We start from the raw sequence: 23,286 nt of genomic DNA on the forward strand, positions 1-23,286 counted from the left end.
GTAATCTTTGTTTCTTAATGTATGTATCCGACTTGCCAAAATATGGCTCGTTCTCTCGTTCTCTCGTTCTCTCCCCCCACCTCTCTCTCTCTCTCTCTCTCTCACTCGCTCTTCTAATTTTCTTATTCAATTCTTTTCTGTCTTATTTATATTTTTTCAGTATCACTGTTCGATTTTATCTCCCTAAACCTTAAGCATGCTTTCTTTATCTTCTTGACGAAATTTGCCACGTATGCCGCTATCCACTCTTCCCAAGAAGTTATATATTCCATTAAAATTATGTATTTTATGCATATCGGCTACCCTCAGAAGTTAATCATTTATCATATTCACTGCCCATCTTCTCCCTTTGACATCCTTATGGAATGTCGTCCGTAGTTTGCCATGTTGTTCGAATTTGACAAATCCCTACACAATGAACAATCTGATAGAATCTTCGTCCCTAAATCCATCTCCTTTCTGTCTTCGGATCAGAAATAACTCCGATTACTACCCTAAATTAGGCAGATCTGAGTTTTTTCATCTCAATGCTTTCTGTCTGGTCGAGTTCCTCCAGTATCTTGTGTGTTGCTTCGTTACTATCCACGCACATTGCAGGCGAAGTCACTAAACCACAATTGATAATAAATTTCGGCTCAGATTTTGTTACTAGGGCTGGCATCAGATTCATGTTGACTACCATTGGTGAATAGAGGAAGCAAATTAGAGAGACAAGGATGTGCTCAGTTTGTCTGCATCAATAGGAATAATCTTTAGTTATTCGTGGTGATGAACTGAATTGGTTTAGAGTATTTCCTGTGTCATAATGAACATTAGACTTTTAACGTCTACTTGCGAAGCTCTCTCCATATAACAGAGCAAAGAGAAATACATTCAGTGCGATGGAAGGAAGCAATGAAGATCTTTCTCTAAATTTCTATCCATACATTCAAGTTAATGCGTCATATATTTTACCGATGTAATTATCGGATACGGTATAATGCATATCATTATCCAAGCTATAATCGTAGTAAATGTGCAGTCATTCTGCATTATGCAAATGAGGCCAGACTCTCGAGGCTTATAAAGTCTTTGCTTCTCCACAAGGTTTCACAGACAGCCTGCGCTGATGTCTGGAACCTTCTCTGTTTAGCAGGCTTTCAGGTCGTGAAGGAACGATGAATATTTTATGTGTTTCGATATTTTTAACCTGGTTGCCGAGTAAGTGCAGTTAAGTTTTAAAGAGAATAATGGTTACTATATTGCCGTTGCGTTGTTAAATCCTGTGCTGCTTCAGATATGCGATGATTAAGTATGTTTTCCTCCCTTCAGATGCCTTCAGTGTATCGGTAGAACAGACACCAAGAGAAGCAACAAAACAACCAGGCGAAACTCTGACCATCAACTGTGTTTTAAGAGATGCTTACTGTGGCCTGTATGACACATCATGGTTCATCCAACGACCGGGTCGATCGGATTGGGAGAGGCTATCTATTGGAGGACGATATACGGAATCAGTCAACAAGCCAACGAAGTCCTTTTCCCTGCAAATCAGAAACCTAATCGCTGAAGACACGGCCACGTATTTTTGCAAAGCTAAAGACCACAGTAACGAAGCTGAGCACACGCCAATTCAAAAAGTTTGAAAATCTTTCACGCGAGAATCTCTGACTGCTTCGCCCTTATGGAAAATAAAATTACTGAGCAGCAGTTGATTCCGCTGTAGAGCGAGCGTACATTAGTACTAAGTTGGCGACAGTCACAATGCCGCTTATATCCAAGTGGACGCAGTTGGAGGTGCAGCGTCAGTATTCTCCCAGAGTTATGTAAATGGAGACCTTATTGCTATTGAATCAACCACTGTGCCAGTATATACTGTCACAGTGATCCAAAACACGGACTCTGCAATTCAAAAACCACCAATGCATTTGGTAATTGGAGAAAAGTCAATGTTAACCCGCTCATGAACTGTACAATGCAGATATACAATGTATAAAACCGTACACTATTTTCGAAGGATTATTGGTTATAAAATAAGTTGTATAGAATAATGCGAAATTAAGCTAGAGTGTAATTTGCGCCGTGACCTCGGTTTCTTGTATTAATGTAGAAGGAACCTTTCAGTACTAGTATCAATGACTGTGTGGATGGGTGTTGTCACAGTGATGAATCTTCAGTCCCGGTCATGCATAAATCGTCTCGGCGGTTATTAATGCAAAATTAATGCAAGGTATTCCTTTAGGGACTAAAACTGCTTTCATACAAACATTCTTTATCTCTGCCAGAGAATGGTATACAAAGCGCAGCCTTGCTCTATATGTTTGTGTAATTGCAGTACATATGTGATCATCATATTAATAACAACGTCTTGATATTATCTACCTGGCTGAGAGCTATTATCGACGGGATTTAAACAGACCAGTGCAACGATTTCATTCATGACCCCTACCGTCGTATCATGGACGTATGGGATTATCTGACGGATTTATGCGCCATTTCCAACAAGGAGGTTATTGTACTCATGTGAACTGATGTGCCAGTACTGTGCCACAGTAGTCTAAGCCATAGCGCAAACCTCCGAGACAGTTTTATTTTTTAAGCTCATCTATTTGTAAAAGGGATTACAAAATATGCCTTTACGTGCATGGATGTTACTCAACATAGTTTTTCATACAATTTTACTTCTCCTTTAGGTTGAATTCTACTTACAGTCCCTGATACTCAAACAGCGAAATTCCAGTTTTATTATCACATGCGTTTACAGTGCACTGAATAAATACAAGGGCAAGTGAAACTGAAGGAAATGGAATATATTGGTCAACACTTTGTTCCTGTATTATTGTGGAAAGCCTCCGTCTACATTTCAGCTATAATGCTTACTTTTTGAATTGCGCTGAATAGGAAGTTAATCATTGTGTTGTAATTACTATGACGGAGCTGGCACAAAGCTGATTGTGTTACCTGGTAAGTAACATTTTTTAAAATTACATTTTGAGAAAGCACGTACTTTTCCCCGAGGTGAAGTATAAATATATTCTCGTTTAAATGATGCAAACTGAAAAAGGCAATAGGATAATGTTATTTTGGAGTATAAGCATTTCATTAGAAACACGTTTATTGACTAAGAACCCCAAAAGAATTGAAGTACACGCCTCTATCCTCCCAAGATAATACTTTCGCTCGTTTTAAAAAAAAAAAAAAACGAAAATTGAACTTGGAGTATTTTTACGAATTGAAGCGCACAAATTCCCCTCGACCTGCTGCACCCTACCCCGGTCCGACGGTTACTTTAAAGTATTACCTGCTGTATTGATATAAGTGCCATGTCTTCATATCTTGGCATATTTGCGTGTTGATTTACTCTGCAATGGTCGTAGACCCAAGCAGAAAGAACTTTGAAGATGAAATAGGTTTCCGTTCAGAAAGGGATCAATAGATTAATAACTTGATACTTCGAGGGGTTGTTAAAACATATACTCGTTGCGAAAAAACTTGTCATTTAGCTGGAATAGAAGAGAAAATGTCCTCTATTTAGAAACGCATAACAGGCTTTAACAAATCTATACATCTGGAAGACCAGGATTAAACATATTTTTACGTTGTCAGAATCGTTGGACTCTATAACTTTGGTTATATTTTAGTGTCAATCGTCAGGATGTTCAGGGAGGGCAGAAGTAGGCGAAAGGTCTGTGCGCAAGGCCAGAATAGATACTGAATGAATTTCAACATAATTAATGTCGTCTTTGAAAGCAGGGCACAATAGTATCAAGACTCTAACTTCTCGCTGAATACTTTTGTCAATTGCCACGGTGCTACATGTAATTAAAAATTACACTCCAGATCTAAGTGAATGACATTCTAAATGTGTTAGTGTCGCTCAAGACACCAATTATAAAGGTGTACAGTGTTAAACAGACTGTGTTGTGGTACAAACGATAAAACTGTCGTCATTGAAGCAGTCTGCTAAAATATAGGTTGCAGTGGAAACATTGCTGAGAAACGGGTTTTACTTTTCATCAGTCAATTGAATGAGAGCATTTACAAGTAGTTCCTCCCCAAAACAAACACAAATGAAAGCAAACCTCTGACACTACTATGGGACCCACAAATGTCAGGGAAGCAATTTGAAAAAAAAATCTATCATTCGTCCAGTTTACTTGACCTTATTGCTGATTGCTTGCTTCATCTTTCCTAATTTTAAACATGCTGTGAAGCTCATTTGTCCGAGCTTAGTCGTGTTTAGAAGTCCGCTGAGTTTCGTTGTTTATGGAGTTTTGTGGGAACCCAGTACAATTCCCGTGTTTTTTTTTGTTAAATAGGCAAGTAAACAAATCGTCTTTGTTCGTATACAGCGCTGTGGTGTATTACTCCGTCTGCCCGGCCCGATGCAGTCCTTGCCCTTGGTTTTTGATCCTATTGGGGAAGGAACTTCTCATACATCAGGCACAACCCATTCCATGCACTTAACTGAGAAACTGGGAAGGAATCGGCATTTGAGAAGAGTACCAGAGGGTGAATGTATTAAATACGTAGAAACACCAACAACACCCCTTCTATTTTTCAATGGAATGGAACCTGTTTCTCAGTCCAATAAAGTGTATTGGACTGTTCTTTCACTTCACTGTCCTCAGTCTTATTATAAGCTCTGTATCTCCCCTCCTTCTGTAATATGCGATTACCTTTTGCTTTGCATGTCCGCAAGGATCTTTGCTTTAAAAGGTATTCCAATTTTCTCATTCTGCATTTGAATAATTTCAATATTTGGAATACATTGTGAAAGAAAAGAAATCTTTACCTAATCTCTGCCCTAAACGGGGAATCCCATATTTATGCTCCATTTTCCTCCCACATCCGAAACACGTTCAGTTGGTTAGCTAATTGGCAAATGAATATTGTCCACAGTGCTTAGAACAACGATAGAATTTGGTGGGATTGATGTTGGTCTGGGGACGAATAAACCAAAATGAATTAATGTAGGATTATTGCAACTCAATTATGTAACCCTAGCCTAATCATAGGACGATTTGCTAACCGTTATGACTTTGGACTATAGAGTTAAATGACAGTACGTGGGAATCCCACACGGTCATGGGGAGAACAAGCACGCTACTTAGAGAAGGCATCAGAATTGAACTTTGTACGCTGAAACTTCGAGTTGTGACGGTGTTGCGCTAACGGCTAAGCTACTGTGGGTCTTGCACTTCTCCATAACTCTTATTAAGTATCCATGTTGCCTTAGTCCATATCATTGAGACTTATTATAAATATTCTGAACCCAAACACCTATCCTTGTCATTCTAGTGAGCAGTTAGCATTGCCCTATTACAATGTCAGCCATATTCCAAAGATGTCTGCTATGGTTTAGTGAATGTGGGCATGCGCTGGAAACGTAGCGACAATTACGGGCAGTCCAGCACCTTCCTGACTAAATGGATTTGACGCAAACTACTCATTTCATGAGTTTGCTTCAGTTTCATTCCATAAAGCCATAAGACCATAAGAGATAGGAACAGAATTAGGCCATTTGGCCCATCGCGTCTGCTCCGCCATTTCATCATGACTGATCCAATTTTCCTCTCCTACCCAATCTCCTGTCCTCTCCCCATACCTCTTCGTATCCTGACCAATCAACAATCTATCAACCTCAGCTGTAAATATACATAAACACCTGGTCTCCACAGCTTCATGTGGCAAAGAATTCCACAGATTCACCACTCTTTGTCTAAAGAAATTCCTCCTCATATCCATTCTAAAATGGCGCCTGTCTCCTTTGAGGTTGTGTCCTCTGGTCGTAGACTCTCCCACTATAGGAAAAATGCTCCCCAGATCCACTCTATCAAGGCCGTTCGCCATTCGGTATGTTTCAATAAGGTCACGCCTCATTCTTCTGAATTCCAGCGAATACTGGCCCAGAACTATTAAACACTCTTTATGCGAGAAGCCAATAAATCCTGGAATCATTTTCGTCAGCCTCCTATGAACCTTCTCCAGTTTCAACACATCCTTTCGAAGATACGGGGCTCAGAACTGCTCACAATACTCCATCTGAGGGCTCAACAATATTTTATAAAGTTTCAGGATTACATCCTTGTTTTATATTCTAGCCCCCTAGACATGAATGCTAACATTGCATTTTCTTCCTTCAACCTTGAAATTAATCTTTAGGGAATCCTAAACAGGCACTTCCAAGTCACTTGGCGCCAACATTTCTCCCCATTTATTTCTTCTATCAAGGTGTATGACCATGCACTTCTCGACACTGTGTTCTAACTGCCATTTATTTTTCTGCCGATTCTCCAAATATATCAAGGGCCGCTCTGTGGCCTTTCTATTTCCTCAAAACTACCTGCCCCTCTACCTATCTTCTTATCATCTGCAAACATTTCAACAATCCTATCAATTACATCATTCAAATCATTGACATATAACGTACAAAAGAATCGGTCCCAACACAGATCCCTGTGGAACACCACTAGTCACCGGCAGCCAACCAGAAAAGGCTCGCTTTGCTTCCTGCTAAGCGGCCACTGCTTCCATGCTAGAATTTACCTGCAGTTCCATGGGCTCGTAGCATATTCAGCAGACTCATGTGTGCCACCTCGTCAAAGGCCTTCTGAAAATTCAAGTACATAACATCAATCCGTCATCGAACCGGGCACTGCAAATTGTCTCCCGGAGTGTAAAAATGGATCCTTAATTGGTTGGGTGGACTCGGAGATTTAAAGTGGCATTATGATCAATGTTATCTGTTGCCAGCTCTATCTCAGCTCTGTCAACTTGCCATTGTTGATTTCCACATTCAGTGCGCCTCAACAATCATCAACAGCAACTTGCAGTTTGAGAAAAATAGAAACGTGCTGAGGTTGAAAGATAACTTTTGTCCCGTTCAGGTAAACCTAGTCGAAAATTGTGCAGACTATAAAATACAATATTCTGTAATATGGACAGACTGGTGACGTTTCAGATGCGATTACCATTTAACAAGCCTATATTACTCATGTTTTTGCTGCGACTAATACATATCATCATCATTATCATCATCAAATTTCAACGTACGTATACGTCATCATACACAACCCTGAAATTAATTTTCTTGCGGACATTCACAGCAAATACCACGAAACACAACAGAATCAACGAAAGCCCACGCACATTAAGACGGACAACCAAAGGGCAAAAGACAAACTGTGTAAATCAAACAGAAAAAAAACAAATAAAATAAATAAACAATAAATATCATAAACATGAGATGAACATTTTTTAAAAACTGAGACCATATGTTCTGGGAACAGTTCAATGTCAGGGGGAACGAAATTGAGTAATGTATTCCTTCTGTTGAAGAACCTGATGTTGAAGGTGTAATATTTGTTTCAGAACCAATTAGTTTGGGTACCCAGGCTTTTGTACCTCTTTCCTGATGGCGGCAGCGAGAAGAGAGCGTGGCCGGAAACCTAAGGGTACTTGAAGATAAATGCTGTAATCCTGCGACAGCGCAGCGTATAGATGCTCTTAATGGCGGGGAAGGTTGCATTCGTCATGAACTGTGCTGTATTCACGACCACTTTTTGTAGACTGTCCGTTCAGGGCATTGATATTTCCATATCAGACCTTAATGCAACCAGTCAGTATACACTCCACCGCACATCTACCTAAGTTTGTCAAAGTTTTCGATGACATACGGGATCTTTTCAAACTTTTAAGAGAGTAGTGCTTTCTTTCTAAGTGCACTTACCAGCTGGACTCTGGATAGATCCTCTGAAATGATTACGCAGAGGAATCTGTAGTTGCTAACTCTCTCCACCTCTGACAACTATATGAGGACCTGCAGATGGACCCGCGGTTTTCTCCTCCTGTAGTCAATAATCAACTCCTTGGTCTTGCTGACTTTGAGTGAGAGATGTTATTCTGACAGTTAGATTTTCAATCTCTCTCCTCTAGTTGATTTGTACGGCTAACAACAGTTTTGATACGACGAAGAGTAATCAGGCGAAATTTCAAAGTACCATTCAAGGTATATAAAAAAAAATCACCATAAGCTGTGATACCATTATGTTGAAGGAAATATCTCGGCTTCAGTCATCCCTTCAGCCAAAAGGTAGCTCTTGACATGTAGAGATTCCTATGATGCAAAGAATATTGTAGCTGTCTTATGCCTTACAGGTTGTCAGAAGAACAACGTAAAATTGATCCAATCATCTCAAAGACTTTTGTTTTTGTTAATTTTAGCACAACAACCGTCCCCACCAAACATCAATCTTGTCTATTCTGCAACTGCCGAACAAAAAGCACAAGGTTTTGTGGAATTGATTTGTCTCATGAGCGAATACCTACCTGAAAACATCGCAGTGACCTGGCAGAAAAACGGACAAGCCGTACAGTCCGGCTTTACCACCACTTCTTCCACTGAAAGTTCAAGCGAAACGTTTACCTCAGCAAGTGTTCTCAAAGTGCCTGTAAACGAATGGGCCAGTGGTGCTGTGTACTCGTGCCAAGTATCCCACTCTGCAACCAGCAGCAACATCCGCAAAGAAATACGAGCTGAGTCAGGTAAGAAGCAGTTCCCAGTCCATAGGTGCAGTATTTCCACTTTCGTCCTCAGTATTTCATTTAGTGGGCTGTAATCATCTACGGACAAGATTTTAAAATAACTAGACTACTAAAGTTCATCATCAAGTTGGGATAAGGGACAGATAAGAGTGTGATTCGGAATGTTTAGGCAGCAAACATCAAATATCAGAGGTAAGAATTGCAAGGAAATCTTGCGAAGTATAGTCAGAAGACGTCAGGGCACATCACCGAATATTGATTTCTGATGATGTTAATGCATCTAATAGAATTTGGATATCTGAAATGGTTCTAAGGAATCCGGACATCTTAAAAGATAAGTACAGGAAAGGGGCGGTAAAAAAAAAAAAAAAAATCTTCCGTGATCGCCTTTAACTTTCTATTTTAACAGCACATTAATTTTCACTGGTGTGTTATATCTGTAGCTGGTATCAGCATGCAATAGTGAAAGTTTTGGAAAATAAATAAATGAAAGGAAGAAAGTAGTCGAGGCAGCCACTCGACTTATCAGACAGTTAAACCTCGTGGTAAACTGGTCCTTCATTCTTGCATAAATAGATCGAACATTGCATATGTATTTAGCACTTCTTTCCATCTAACGTTCACTTACATCTTCTAGCTTTCTGTGTTCTGTCCTCCTTCAGTCAATCTCTCTGTCTCGCTGCATCCCATTGACCGTTCTGCAACAAGCCACTGCCCCTTCCCCACGCCGGTGTTTCATCACTGTCGTACTTTCCGGGGATGTCCGGCTGTATCTCTCCCTCTATCCTTCGCCACACTTATTTATGAATGACGATATGTTATTCATTTTCAACCATTTCCTTTCTTTTCAATATAGAAGAGTAGCATCTGACTCACGGGGTCCCGAAAAGACGACTTACGCATGATTAAAAATGAACAAATTCCACTTTAAGCTCTTAACGTGTAGCAGGTTATTATTAAATTGAAATCTTTTCTAAACTTCAGATTCCTCATGAGTCCTATCAATTATCTCTTCTAGAATTCGCATTATTTCTCAGAGATCCTACCGTTGAAGAAATATGGATAAACAAAACCGCCACACTGGTGTGTGAAGTGATCGCCACAACTCCAGCTGAGGTTTCCATCTCTTGGACAGTGGATGGAAAGGAAAGGGCTGATGGCGTTCAAACAGAACAAGCAGCAAAGATCGGGAGTCAGTACGTGACAGTCGGCCGTTTGACCAGCAGCGTGGCCGAGTGGGACAGCGGGGTAGAATACTCCTGCTCGGTGCAGGACAATCAATCAGCTGCTCCCCAATCAAAAAGGACACGAAACGCAAAAGGTGGGTGCAATAACAACAATCGAAATGCAAAGCAGTGTAGGTGCAGAAAGAAGAACAAAAACTGCTGGATACCGGGCAGCAGTATTCAGAGGAAAACAGGCATGATGGTGAACGGGTTGCCCTCTGCTAGAGTCATAATGCATTATCTTATTCAAGGGAAGACAGGTTTTCTGACAAGTGGTACACCGATAGCGTTCCACCCAAGATTTCGTCGCATGATTTGTTGAAGTCATAGGACCCGACAGCATTGGAACAGACCCTTCGGTCGACAGAAACCAAGCCCGCTTCAGCACTCATTCAGCGAATTCCACTTTGGTCTATTTTATTGTTTCATAGCTTCAACAACTCTTTGCAGATTCTACTCTATATTAAGAGTAGGTTTTGGTGGTCGACGTGGCTAGCACTGGCATGATGTTCGATATGGAAATCGGAGAACTTAAAACAAAACTCTCACCGGTATAAATCGTATAAACTCCAGTAGAGCAGGTGATGATCGAAATCAAAGTTTCTGGAGACTTGCAGCAGGCATTCTAATAGTTGTATCCTTGTACTACCCCTCTAAAAAGTTGTAGTCATAAAACACTGCACAGAAATACAGTTGGCCCTCCGACCCCAATGTTCAAAGATGTTTCACGTCTACCTCAATCCAATTTTCAGCAACAGAAAAAGAAATTCTTTCAATGTCTTTCCTATTTCAGTGAACGACTAAATGTTTGCCAAATGCATTGACGTTAAGGTACCCTTTAAAGCTCCTTCCACTCAACTTAAACACATACTCTGTTTGGATTTCATAGTCTACACATACGAATGCTGTTGTCTACTTAGTTTACCCGCGTTGCTGATAATTTTGCGTGGCGTTATCGGGTCACTACTCGGTTTCTTTCACTCCAGAAAATAACAAGCCCAACGATTCTAATTACTCCCCATAACTGACGTTCTCCAATCCAGTTAACATACGGTTAAATCTCTTATGCATTCTTTCCAGCGCAATGCCATTCACCTTACAACGAGGCGACTAGACATTACAAAATCGAGTACACTAGTGTTTAGTAAAGTTGAAACAGAGCGACCTAAATTTCATATGCTAATCCTAACCTGTGAAAGCAAGTATACCGTCTTCTTTTGTCAACCCACCAACTACTGTTGCTGCCACTTTCAGGGAACTATGGACTTAAATCCATGTATCTCTCTGTTCATAAATATTCCTTAATAACGAGCAATTTTTTTCAATTCACGGGATACCCCCTTCTTCAGTTGCCAAACTGCATCGACACGCATTTGTCCATCTGCTGCCGCACAATCTAACATTGTATTTGATCAGTATTGAAGCAGCTTTGGGCACCCGTCATGACGATTCAAAACACCACCAAGTGTTGTCTTATGCATGAGCACAGAAATCTTATTTTCTATATGCACATACAAATTGTTATATCACAAACAACAAAGCTCTTAGGACAGTGGTTCGCGCTCGTGATACACTCCAAAACAGAAAGTTATCATCACCATTACCCTTAGCGGCTCACTAACAATAAGACCGCTCACCACGGAACGTTAAACAACTTGACCAGCGCATAGTTAGGAAACTTGCCAAATGCAAAAAGAGCCACTGTTTCCTTCATCGCAGGTACTACAATTCTTGCTGTGTATTTGCACCGTTTCGCTTCAACCACATTTCGGAAAAACAGTTTTTGGAGATTAACACTGGTTGACCTTCTCTTGCAGCCAAAGCAGTGGAACCAAGGGTAGGCCTCATGCCCTCGTCTGCAGAGGAGATTCAGACTGCGGGTATCGTTACGCTCACATGCATGATAACGGGATTCTACCCCGATGACATAACCGTTTTGTGGCAGAAGGACGGAGCCGCATTCTACGCTAACGCTACCAGCTTCCCCACTGCACTTCAACAGGATATGACCTTCAACACCAGAAGCCTCCTTTACTTGACTTCAGCCGATTGGAAGAAGGACGCAACATACTCCTGTGTCGTCACGCACCCACCTTCACAATCTACTGTGAAAGCAAACATCAGCACCTCGAAAAGTAAGTACAATTTGCCAAAAGGCTCACATCCATTCCGTGCTTTACATCCTAGTCAAGAGATAAAAATACAACAAAGCTCGGCAATGAGCAGATTGAAACGATCATTACTGTAGTACTGTATTAGTAATCAGACCTCTCCGACGGTCCGATACAATAACATATGTGAGTGTCAACTAAAATTAGTGTTATATAATCGGATCCCTGTTGAACCTGCGGAGACAAACTGAACTATGATGTGAAAATGCCTCACCAATACGATCTTAATAGGGCAAAGCTGGAAGAACGTGGAAAAATATTATTTGATGAATGACACGGGAAACGGAGCCATTCTTGGCCGTTCTAATTATACTCTAAGATCATACACCAATCGACCACACTTGTAAACAAACTTATTTAAGGTCGAGTGCAATATGATCAATAGATAAGAATTAGCATACTAATAACTTGCAAGTGATAGAGTGGTGCTTTAGTGATGAATCTCCGACATGACCGGCGTGAATAATTGGTGAGAAACATTCTCTGTAAGAAGTTGTACATTCTCCCGTGGAATACGTGGGTTTCCTCGTGGTACTCCGGTTTCCTTCCACAGTCTAATGACGTACCGGGCAGTAGATTTGTTGTTCATTCTGAATTGTCCAGTGATTAGGCCAGGGTTATATCGGGTGTTGCTGGCGGTGCGGCCCGAATGGCCGGAAGGGCCTATTCTGCGTATATCTCAAAATCAGTAAGTAATTAAATAGATAGATAGATAGATAGATAGATAGATAGGTAGATACATCTTCGATGGAACAGGAAAATAGATATGCTTCTCGGTGTGGAGAGTGAATCCACATTTATGGCCAGTTTATTTTCATCTCGCATGGTGTTGATGATGCTCGGCCCTGATCTCACAACAGCGCACAATGCCATCCACGAATATCTACAAGGACTGTTCATTCCACGCTGTACGGAGTTCAGACCATAGCCGTTTTTACGGAAAAACTGACATGTAGTTGACAGGAACATGCAAAGCAAAACTAGTTGCGTGAATCGTTTGGACAATTAGATCTTATTATACAGTGAAATACAATACATTTATTTAGCGATACAACGCGGAGTAGGCCATTCCAGCCGTTCGAGGCACAACGCCCCAGCAGCTGCACAACCCCGCTTAACCCTATCCTAATCCAAGACAATTTACAATGACTAATTAACCTACCCAGTCGGTATTTTGACTGTGTTAGGAAAGCGGAGCATCCGGGAAAACCAATGCATTCCACCGGGAGGACTTACAGACCTCTTGCAGAATGGTACAGGCATTGAACTCCGAACTCCAGAACGCTCCGACCTGTAATAACGTCGCTCTGCCTCTGCGCTACCTTGGCGTTGTGTTGTCGGTTGGCAATGGTTGGAGCCATAAATTGCCCCAAAGGAAATGATGAAAATCATTGTACAGGCGCAATAACATCATCGTATTAGATTCTCAGGGCAGGTTTTAAATACCCTTTCGGAATTTCATGAATGTTAACTTCTTCCCGTGATAATGGCAGATGGTTGCTTATGTATGCATATTGCTCAACTCAAATCACAACTCCTTATCAAATGAAGCTGTCCACGTATTGCTGCGGAAAGATCTATGTGGCAAGTGGAAGTGAAATTGCTATGACATTAGTTCCAGACAATATTTAAAAGAAACTGTAACAACCTGCGCTAGATATTCAATGCATTACGTAAAAGAACATGCTGACAACTACGAACCCCAACATTCTTCAGTCTCCGACTATTTATAGAATACACTATCGTTCTATTCATTTGTCCTAAGTTAGTACCCTCACGTTTTCCACCAATTAGCTAAGTATTAGCAAATTATTTTCTTGTCCATATCCCACCAAATTTTCCAGGAATCCTTCTCAGAGATCTCAGCTTGTTTTCCCAGCAAATATACATATTACAGTATATCCAACCGTAATATCATGGAAATAGATTAAGAGCAGCTGAGGCCCCAGTACCGGTCGCTGCTTTTACGACCGTAAACCCTTATTTCATTCGCTTCTGGTAAATGGTTGCTGTAAGGTTTAACATGTACAAAATAGACTGCTTTTATTCACCTGAGCTACTCAGACAGTACTTCCCAAACACAAGATATCGTTATGACCAGGGGCGTCAAATACACGGGTAGTTTTCTTCTTCCATGCACACCACATCCTGACTTGGAAATGCCGTATAGCGCCTTCACTTCAGTTTCGATGGGTTACATCCTGTACTACTCAAAATGAGTGCACATCACGCTACACCAGAAGCATTAAAATAGTTCAAGAAAGTAGCTCACATTCTCAAGGCTAAGCATGCCTGACAGGTAAATCATGAACTTGCCAGCTGCATCGAAACGACATTAAAATATTAAAACAAAAATACTAAAGGCCTGTACACATTTGAAAGTGAATTATTCTGCCAAATTTTTTACTGTATTTTAATAGCTCTGTTTAATTCTGTTTCTGGAATGCGTTGGGAAATAAATATTGCAGTTGTCGGTTCATACATTGCAGTAGACTTCTGTAATTTTCAGGATCAATTATGCGGCAAGAGATCGCTGCGAATACATGGTTCTATTATATTTTGTGACACGTGGTAGCCTACAGAGACAGTGTTTCACTTTACTGCCAAGTTTTCCTATTTCTAGTGGAGTCGTTCCAACAAAATATGATGGAAGGTATTGAGGACATAGCAGTCAGTCCTGGGTTCATAAATTGTTGGTTGTATTGAATGCTAACCACACAGCAGCGCTCTCGTTAGAATTCCTTATTTTGAACAGCATTCTACTCCGTTCGTAATGGGAAAAAACAGTCAAACTTGGTAGTTTTTACTGAGTATAGCTCTACGCTTATTTACCCTATTCAGTCAATTTGTTTCGACATCACAATAGAAACCGGAAGACGAACTTTTTGCCTATTTTGTGCGAATCCTTTCCAATGCAGTCACGTTCAGGCCAATGAGCCACGTTTTCCCTCAGTATTCTGTTGATCTGATGGTGAACGTTTGCATTCCCGAATGTAGTCAGGGTTAAATTCGTGTTAATGTAATCTTTGCGCTATGTTATAAATAAACGGGAGGATCATTTAGGATATCATCTAAAGAAATCAGAGGAATCAAGCTGATAAGGCAGGAAGAACGGTATTAGCGAAGCAAAAGAAAAAAAAAAACACTGAGAAATGCAGAGTGTGGGATTATGAGCGACTGTGACCTGATTACAGTTGTAATAATCCACATCTTTAATATCATAAAATGAAAATAACCATTCCCACTTTTTTGCCAGAAGATTGTCATGAGGCTGATATTAATGTCATCATAAAAAAGCCTTCATTTGAAGAGATTTGGACGCTTCAGAGAGCGACAATTATATGCGAAGTGGTTTACGCAGATTTACAGAATGTCACAGTCTCTTGGCGAGTAAATGGAAGTCGGAGAATCAACGGAGTAAAGACACACGGTCCAGAGTGGAGGGGAAGTAAATCCGTCATCGTCACCAAACTGAAGGTCAGTTTAGAGGAGTGGAACAGTGGAACCGAATACCTGTGCTTCGTAGAAGACCGTGATCTGCCAACACCGCTGACAATCGCCACCAAAAAAACTAAGGGTAAGTGCAATTAAGCGCCGTGTTGAGGCCACAGAGTGCATTAGATAAACTGTTGGACAGTGACATTCATGAATAGTAAATAAAATCTCCTCTAATCTGGAGTATTACGGAGTAATCTGCAAATCATAGACGAAACTAATTGAACATATATTTTTCTATTCCAGTTACTGAAGTGCACCGTCCGAAAGTCTACCTCTTGTACCCATCAGCTGAGGAGATTCAAGCCGAGGAAGCAGCTACCCTAATTTGCCTTGCGACCGGTTTTTATCCGGAAGATATATACGTCGGCTGGATGGCCAATGACACTCTTTTACCTTCCGGTAACTCCATCCAATTTAACAGCAATGAAGAAAAGGGCTCCAACTCGGTTACTAGCAAACTGAGGATCAGCGCAGAAGATTGGGAGAAGGGAACCACCTATCGTTGTTTGGTTGGACATCCGTCGTTACCAACACATTTAGTCAGAAGTATTAGTAAATCCCATGGTAAACCTACTTTAGTTAACGTGTCACTCGTACTAACTGACAGCTTTAAATTGTGCGACTAATTATGCTTGATTCAATGACTAATACTTCGGAAGTGTTTCTTGCTTACTGCGTAGCTGTTTGAGTTTCCGTTTTACTGATTTACAAAAGACTACGCATGGCATTCACTCTTCAGATTATCCCACCACAAGTGAAATATTCCATTAATCTCATCAGTTCGTTAACGTTGTGATGAGCTCTCGACAACATTAGAATGTTTTTAACGTTACAGTGATTCTGAAAATATAGTGCTTCGGAGATATTAGTAAGTCACGGAATCGATAGCAGATAGCGATTTATTCTGTATGCCACATTACATTGAAATAAATTCAGCATGAAAACCTCTTAGCTTCCAGGTGTGTTCTCTTATCTTTGCAACTCAGAGTAACCCATGATTTGGTTTTATATATTCGCTTCATTCATATATCTGGTATACTTCTATTCTTTCCTTCTGACATATTGCAAATATGGCAGGGTGACGGGAGAGGCAATGATGTGGGGGAAATTACTGAGGTTATTCAGATCCTAGCAGTTCATGGAGATTACATTCGAGATCTAGTTTGACAGATGGACTATTCGTGCATCCGTACCTCTCATCTGAACTTTGAAAGGAAAAGGTCCATTGACAACAGCTCGGAATAAGGATGAGGATCAAGTTTATTTTCATGTACATATGTCGTGAATTTTATTGTTTTGCGGCATCAGCATAATGCAATACATAAAACGTATTAAAAATTACAATAAGAAAGCGATAAAAGAGAGCAAAGCAAGCGAGCTATGTTCATGAGTTCACGGATTGTTTAGAATCTGTTGGTGAAGGGAAAAGAAATCTGCTCCTGAAATCTTTTGTGCGTGCCTTCTTGCCCCTGTATCCCTGGTGACAGTAGTGGAAAGAGGTGTCCTGGGTGGTGGGAGTGGGATTCCTTAATGACAGTTGCCAATTTTTTGAAGTATCTGTTTTTGAAGATGTTCTCAATGTTGGGGAGTGTCGTGCCCATGAAGGATCTGGGTGTAACCCTCCACATCTTTTACCGATCCTTTGCGGTAGCGCCTATATACCTGATGATGATTCGACTGATTAGAATGTTAGCCTTCCGCAGAAGATTAGTGGTGGCTTTGGTGACATACCAAATCTTCTCTAACTTCAAATGAAATATAACACTGGCCGTTTTTTTTTCCAATTTGCATCTATGTTTTGGGATCTGGATAGATATTCAGAGAGACTGGCGTCTTGGAGCTTAAACTTCACCCCTTTCCATTGTTGACCCCTCATTTAGGACTGACGTGTGTTCCTTCGCCTTCCCCTTTCTGAAGTCGACAATAAATTCCTTTCTCTTACTGATGTTGAGAGCAAGGTTGTTGTTGCGGCACCACTCAGCCAGCTGATTAATTTCACTCTTGTGCGTCTCTTCCGTCACACTCTGAGATTCTGCCGAGAACAGTTACTTCGGCAAAGTTATAGATCATGTTTATGCCAAAAACGTATGTGAAAAGATCAACTAAGCTGCTGGTTTTCAGATTTCACTTTAGTCTATCCAGAATTCGCCAAGAAATTTCCTTCAATAGTATCTCTTCTTACTTCTGGATTATGGCTTTACCGTTTCCATGGGGAATATTTATGAATACAGTAAGTGATGCTTGGTTGCTGATTTCAAGCAGGAACATACCTGATGCTAAGTAAATAACATTGTAGTCCATGCTCTATTTGACCTTTGACGCTGAGTATACTTCATCCAGTGCTCAAGAGAATGAAGAAGACCGAAGCCTTCGACATCAGCGAATACAAAAATCATTCACCTGGCACCATCCCTATTCCTTGTAATTGATTGAAACGGAAATAGATATCCATGTTCGCTATAACCTGCTTCTACACCTGCTTCTACGTCTGTATCAACTGAACGGCCACTACAAGCTTATCCTTGCATTATTTCTGAGCACCCACAACTGTGGCAATTCCCTCCCGAGAGCCCTTTTATACAACAGAGGGTGTATCACCGTGTTCCAGCAGATAGGGTATTTGGCTTATCTTCCCTATGCATATCGACGTACATGAGTTAAAGATCTGCCAAAGTCTGTCTGTGAACATATTTATCTTGAAATTCAGAGCTTCCACAGCCTCGACCTTGACCTCTCAATCTGGTTGAGCCCGACCAGATATCTCAAGGTGAACCCATTTTTGGGCAGTCATGTGGAAGTCCCAAATAGTGCAAATAGTTCAAGAACTGTCTGCACCTTTTCTCATCTATTTGTATTGATATGCTACTTAAATCTAGATATTTAGATCATGCGTTTTAAAACCGCAAGGCGTTTGCTGCTAAATATTCCCTGAGATATTTTTTCGGTGAATGGTACAGTGATATACTAAATAACTACAAGTCAGTGAGTACTAACTGCTCCACTCCTCCCTGCGCTTTCCTTTGCTGTGCAAGACAAATTGAACATCAACGGGCAAATGAATCTCTGGCGACCTATCCTAATAGTCCTAATTCTGCACTGTATTGGTGTCCTTTAACTCCTTGCAATAATTCTGAAACATACCGGTTAATACGTTGATACTGTCAGGTCACTCGTCTGAGTGCTACTGGCTCCATGTAACCCAGTACTACCTGTGGCATGGTCGGGTGGTCGGCGACTAAACTAGCTCCACCACCAGACTTGACTGGTGAGGAGGGTGGCTAGACACCCTGCAGGACGAAAAACAAGACCTGTCAAAGGGCTGGTGAACCCTCTCGCAGGGTCAATGGCCATCTAGCAAACACCTGCCGTGAAGTGCGGAAAGGGAATCCCTTGTATCGAAGCTTGGTCTGGCCATTCACTGTAACAGGACTTCTCTCAGCCGTCTTCGACCCCACCATCCCGCTGGGAGGGGATGTCGAGAGGGTGGCTTTGGACTTTGTAACCCCCTACTCACCTAAAATACATTCACGCACACACTGTTCCTTTTTACTGAGCCTATGGGATGGATAACCGAGAGGGAGAGAGAGAAAATAATGTGCAACAAATTTATTTTGAAAGCACCAGTAGTGCTAAAAATAAAGAAAACACAGACAGAGGCTGCAATAGACAGTCGCATGTCCATAGTTAATAGATTTTCAAGGAGATGTAACTTGTAGCTATGTAAGTATCGTTGAGTCATCTGCAGTCGAATTCAATCCAATGTTACTGTATCGGTCCTTATGAATTCCAGATGAGCCCTAATATGATTCTGGAGTGGTGATATCTCTCATTTCACATCTAGAGTGGTGATATAAGTATCTTCTTATCTTGGCTCGGCTTCGGGTAGGTGAGTTTTGAGGATTATATGGTCTTGCTTGGAGGGGCCCATTGCATTCCCTTTAGCACTCCTTTCCTCAATTATTAACCGCTCAGCTGACCGTATAGAGAAGTGCAAGTGACTGATGGCTATAATATTGACAGCATTGTGAACAATGTGATCTTATGAAGGATAATTAATGAATGAAAGAATGGGCTATGTTGCGGCAAAGATTGTAAAGTGTCAGGTGCTCAGATTAGAGGAAAAGTGAAAATATATTTAAAACATCAGCGTGTTAGAAGCCGTGGATATTCGAAAGAGAAGAAGGAAATTCATGCATGCAGATTACTAAAATGTCACGGATTAAAGCAGTCGCCAAGAGCGAAGTATAAATTTGCATTTAGAAGATTAAAACGCTCAAGTAGAAGGCAAGCTGCAACTACATAAAGTAAAGCTCGCCAGAAGAAAGGGATATCACAGTATTTATTGAATTATATCTTTCCTTTACTCGATGGGGATGGGATACGGAGGCAACTGCTCGGAATATGTTAGGAGTGTGGAGGTGAATATCGTCAAACGCCTGTTCCTCATTTGATGTCAATTTCATGAATTTAACTGCAATTATGACAAATGGAACTGTACGTCTTCAGATGAATATAATCGACTTCCTATATGTGGAAGATGAATTCCACTTCCTCAACACCTAATTAATTCTAAATCTAATTCGCTCTAGACACTCATGTACCAGAGTTAAACTAGAGAAAAGGATTTCACCGTCTGCGAATGTACTATCGGAAATCTGGATCGAGTGGATCCGTAATCAGTAATTTTAAAAAGCACATCAAGTAAAATTGACAAGGACGGCATAGAACTATTTTCTTTAGTTAGGACATGGTCTAACCAATTGAGTCATGCAAGTTTGGAATCCGGTATCTAGTAAATGCCATTGAACGAATGTTAAATTGAAATCTGAAGTTCAGAACGGTCTGATAAACAAGTACTTCAAGGGAAGTGGTCAGCAGTGTATTTTGCTTTCCTAAGAAAATATATATTTCGATTTCAGAAATCGGTGAAATTCCGGAAGACCTGGATGACTATTCAGACGGTGGAGGAGAAGTATTCGTAAACTTAGATGAAGAGGTTTGTTCTCCTTCAACGCTTCTCGTCTTTGTGATCCTCTTTATGATGAGTATGATGTACAGCGCATTTACAACGACTATTAAGGTAATAACGACTTTCAATGGTCCAGTAGCCGAAGCAAACACATTACAATCTCTGACGTATGTTTCACATTTTATCGGGGTGCAAGTTGTGAATTAATTATTCTAACGTAAGTAATTCAGATTTTCCCCAATGTATGGTTGGGATTCGCTGTAGTTTCCCTCGTGTTTACATTCCATACCGAATAACGCGAATTAATGTGTTGTCACTGCATAAGATAACTAAAATACCATGCACGAAGATTATAACTCCAAAGGAAGGAATTACTGATAATGTCAGCGGGATTTGCCAGGAGTATGCGATAAACGAGAGGGAGGAAGCTGAGAGAACGATAAGTTTTAACTCATTATTTGAATGCGTATAGATTAGATTCTTCGATTCACGCGTGCGCGCGCGTGTGTGTGTGTGTGTGTGTGTGTGTGTGTGTGTGCGCGCGCGTGTGCGCGCATCTATCTTTGTTGGTTTAAGTGAGTGAGAGAGAGAGAGAGAAAGACACAGAGAGAACTAACAGCTGGGACGGAGACGAGAAATGGTCAATAAAACAATTACTTATGCTTAAACATCTTCGTGGTGAAGAACTGAGGAGCAATGGATGAGGAAGAGGTGGGATACTTCTCAGTTAGGAAGCTGATGGGAAAACAAGGCCATTTTTCCAGTAGGTTATTAGCGTGTCCAAATCCAGGAAGAGTAAATGTAATTAGAAAGTGGAATGGTGGGACTACTAAATTAGCATTTATCAAATAACGTTGAGTTATGCTAATCAACATAGGTGACGTTGACAGGATTGACAACTGAACAACGAATGGAACGTGGTAATCAAATTTTATAATGAAATCTCTATAGAATTCTGTTCATCTTCAGAGTAATAACAGCTACTCCACATACAAAGAACAGAGTGATCGTAAAATTGGATGTGACAATGTTGTATAGAAACAGGGCACAAGTGATTGATTTCTCTCGCTTTTTCATACACCTTTAAATAATTCTTGATTTGGATGAACAAGCAACCTATGTAGCTTACACGACTAATACAAATTAAACAATTACCTTTGAGTCATTCACCCACAGCAGTAATAGCTTCCTGAGCAAAAGTATTCCTTGCGAACCTCAGTGCCAGTGGCTGAGGAATATTTTCAGTTTATTCCTATCTTATTGCACTATCTTCATCTGAAAGAAAAATGTTACATTTTCTTAACCTTCAATACTGCGAAGAATTAAAATAGAAAACGGTGAAACGCTGGCCATACTCAGCAGGTTAGGCTGTATCTGTGGGAAGTGAAATGCAGTGAACAATTGAGGTTGAAACCTCTTCTTCAGAACTTGTGAGAAGATAAAGAAACTTGTAAAGCACAGTGAGTAATTAGGGTTCCTGATAGAATTAAACCGGGATGACCACGATGACAAGATATGACCAAGGTTGTCTTATCTAAGAATGAATGTAGACCGTTCAGGAATTAGGACGCAAGGAGAGGTGCACAGACATAGGAATGGGCCACAAGACTCTGCAGATGCTGGGAATCTGGCACAGTAACAAACCACTGGAGAAATTCGCTGGGCCATGCAAGATTGTGAGGGGAGAATTTCGGATATCGAAGCAGAAGTGAGTGTGGAGAAGGAAGGTAGCCTCTATGAAGAGGAGAGCGGGGAGTTGACCCAAAAGGGTGGAGGTGAAAATCTTACCTAGCCGGGGTGATGGACACGGGCAGCAGCAGATAAATGTGGGAAAGGGAGATAAGTTGTTGCAATGTGATAGTTGGGGGCAGACAAAGGCAAAGGAAAGAATCATACAGGTGTAGCCAGGCGGGTAGGATTGGATGAATATGGAGATAGAGGATGGAGGGTGGCAAGCGGGGATAGAAGGGCCATTCTTGCTGGAATCTGACAACTAAGGGATATGATTAAGGGGGGAATTCATGCAAGAATTCCGAAGTTCTCAGCAGGTTGCCGATCACGGCATGGTGTTCTGCGTGTGTCCTCGACTCAAAGCGAAGTAAGGGGAGAATGTGGCAAACAGGGACAATAATACCAACCAAGAAATGACTTAGACAGAAAAATCGTTACGTAAATTTGTAGAACTCATTATTCTGGGAATTATAAAGCATTGAGTTTTATGTCCCCGCTGGGCAAGCTATTAGAGCTAATTCCTAGAGACAGCGTTTACCAGTATGTGACAGAGCCAAATCTGATTAGGGATTCTTACCGTTCCTTTGTGAAGTTGAGGTAGTGCCTCACGAGAGTGATGAACTTTTTCGAGAAAGTGAAAAGAAGAAGCAATTAAGATTGAGCACTGGACGCAGTAAATATACATTTTAGTAAGGCACTTGTCAGGGTTACCCATATTAGGTTAATCTTGAAAGTCAGGAGACAGGCGATCCTGGCACATTTACAGAATAAACTGGAATTAGATCGCCCACAGAAACAGATCTGTGGTAGTAAGTGGAGGGTATTTCGACTGGAGGGCTGTGAGTAGTGATATTCCGCAAGGAACTGTTATGACATCCCTGTTGTTTGGAATTGTTACAGATGACTTATATAAAGAAGTGGGAGGGTGCTTTAGTTTGCTGGCAGATGACAAGAAGATTGGCAGTGTTATAGATATTCCAGATGGTTGTCGCAAGTTACAATTGGATACTTGCAGGATTCAGAGCTGAGTTGAGAAGTGGCAGATGGAATTCAATACAGAAAACTGAGAAGACGTTCACCTTAGAAGGTCGAATTTCAAGACAGAAAACAGGATTAATGGTAGGATTCTCAGAAGCATGGAGGAACAGAGGAGACTTGGTGTCCA

General features: G+C 40.9%; 1 gene segment (V, D, J or C); it reads left to right on the forward strand.

The window, feature by feature from the left end:
• Nucleotides 1-1,093: 1,093 nt before the first annotated feature.
• The window catches only part of LOC140203965 (Ig heavy chain C region-like), a 32,407-nt gene continuing 10,214 nt past the window's right edge, over nt 1,094-23,286 (forward strand). Inside the window, 9 exon segments of the C gene segment in view lie at nt 1,094-1,200; nt 1,312-1,910; nt 2,673-2,943; nt 8,206-8,526; nt 9,545-9,847; nt 11,570-11,887; nt 15,180-15,500; nt 15,665-15,985; nt 20,341-20,501. Of these exon segments, the coding sequence occupies nt 8,295-8,526; nt 9,545-9,847; nt 11,570-11,887; nt 15,180-15,500; nt 15,665-15,985; nt 20,341-20,501 (1,656 nt within the window).

This window comes from Mobula birostris, chromosome 10, assembly GCF_030028105.1.
Source record: "Mobula birostris isolate sMobBir1 chromosome 10, sMobBir1.hap1, whole genome shotgun sequence".
Lineage (NCBI taxonomy): Eukaryota > Metazoa > Chordata > Chondrichthyes > Myliobatiformes > Myliobatidae > Mobula > Mobula birostris.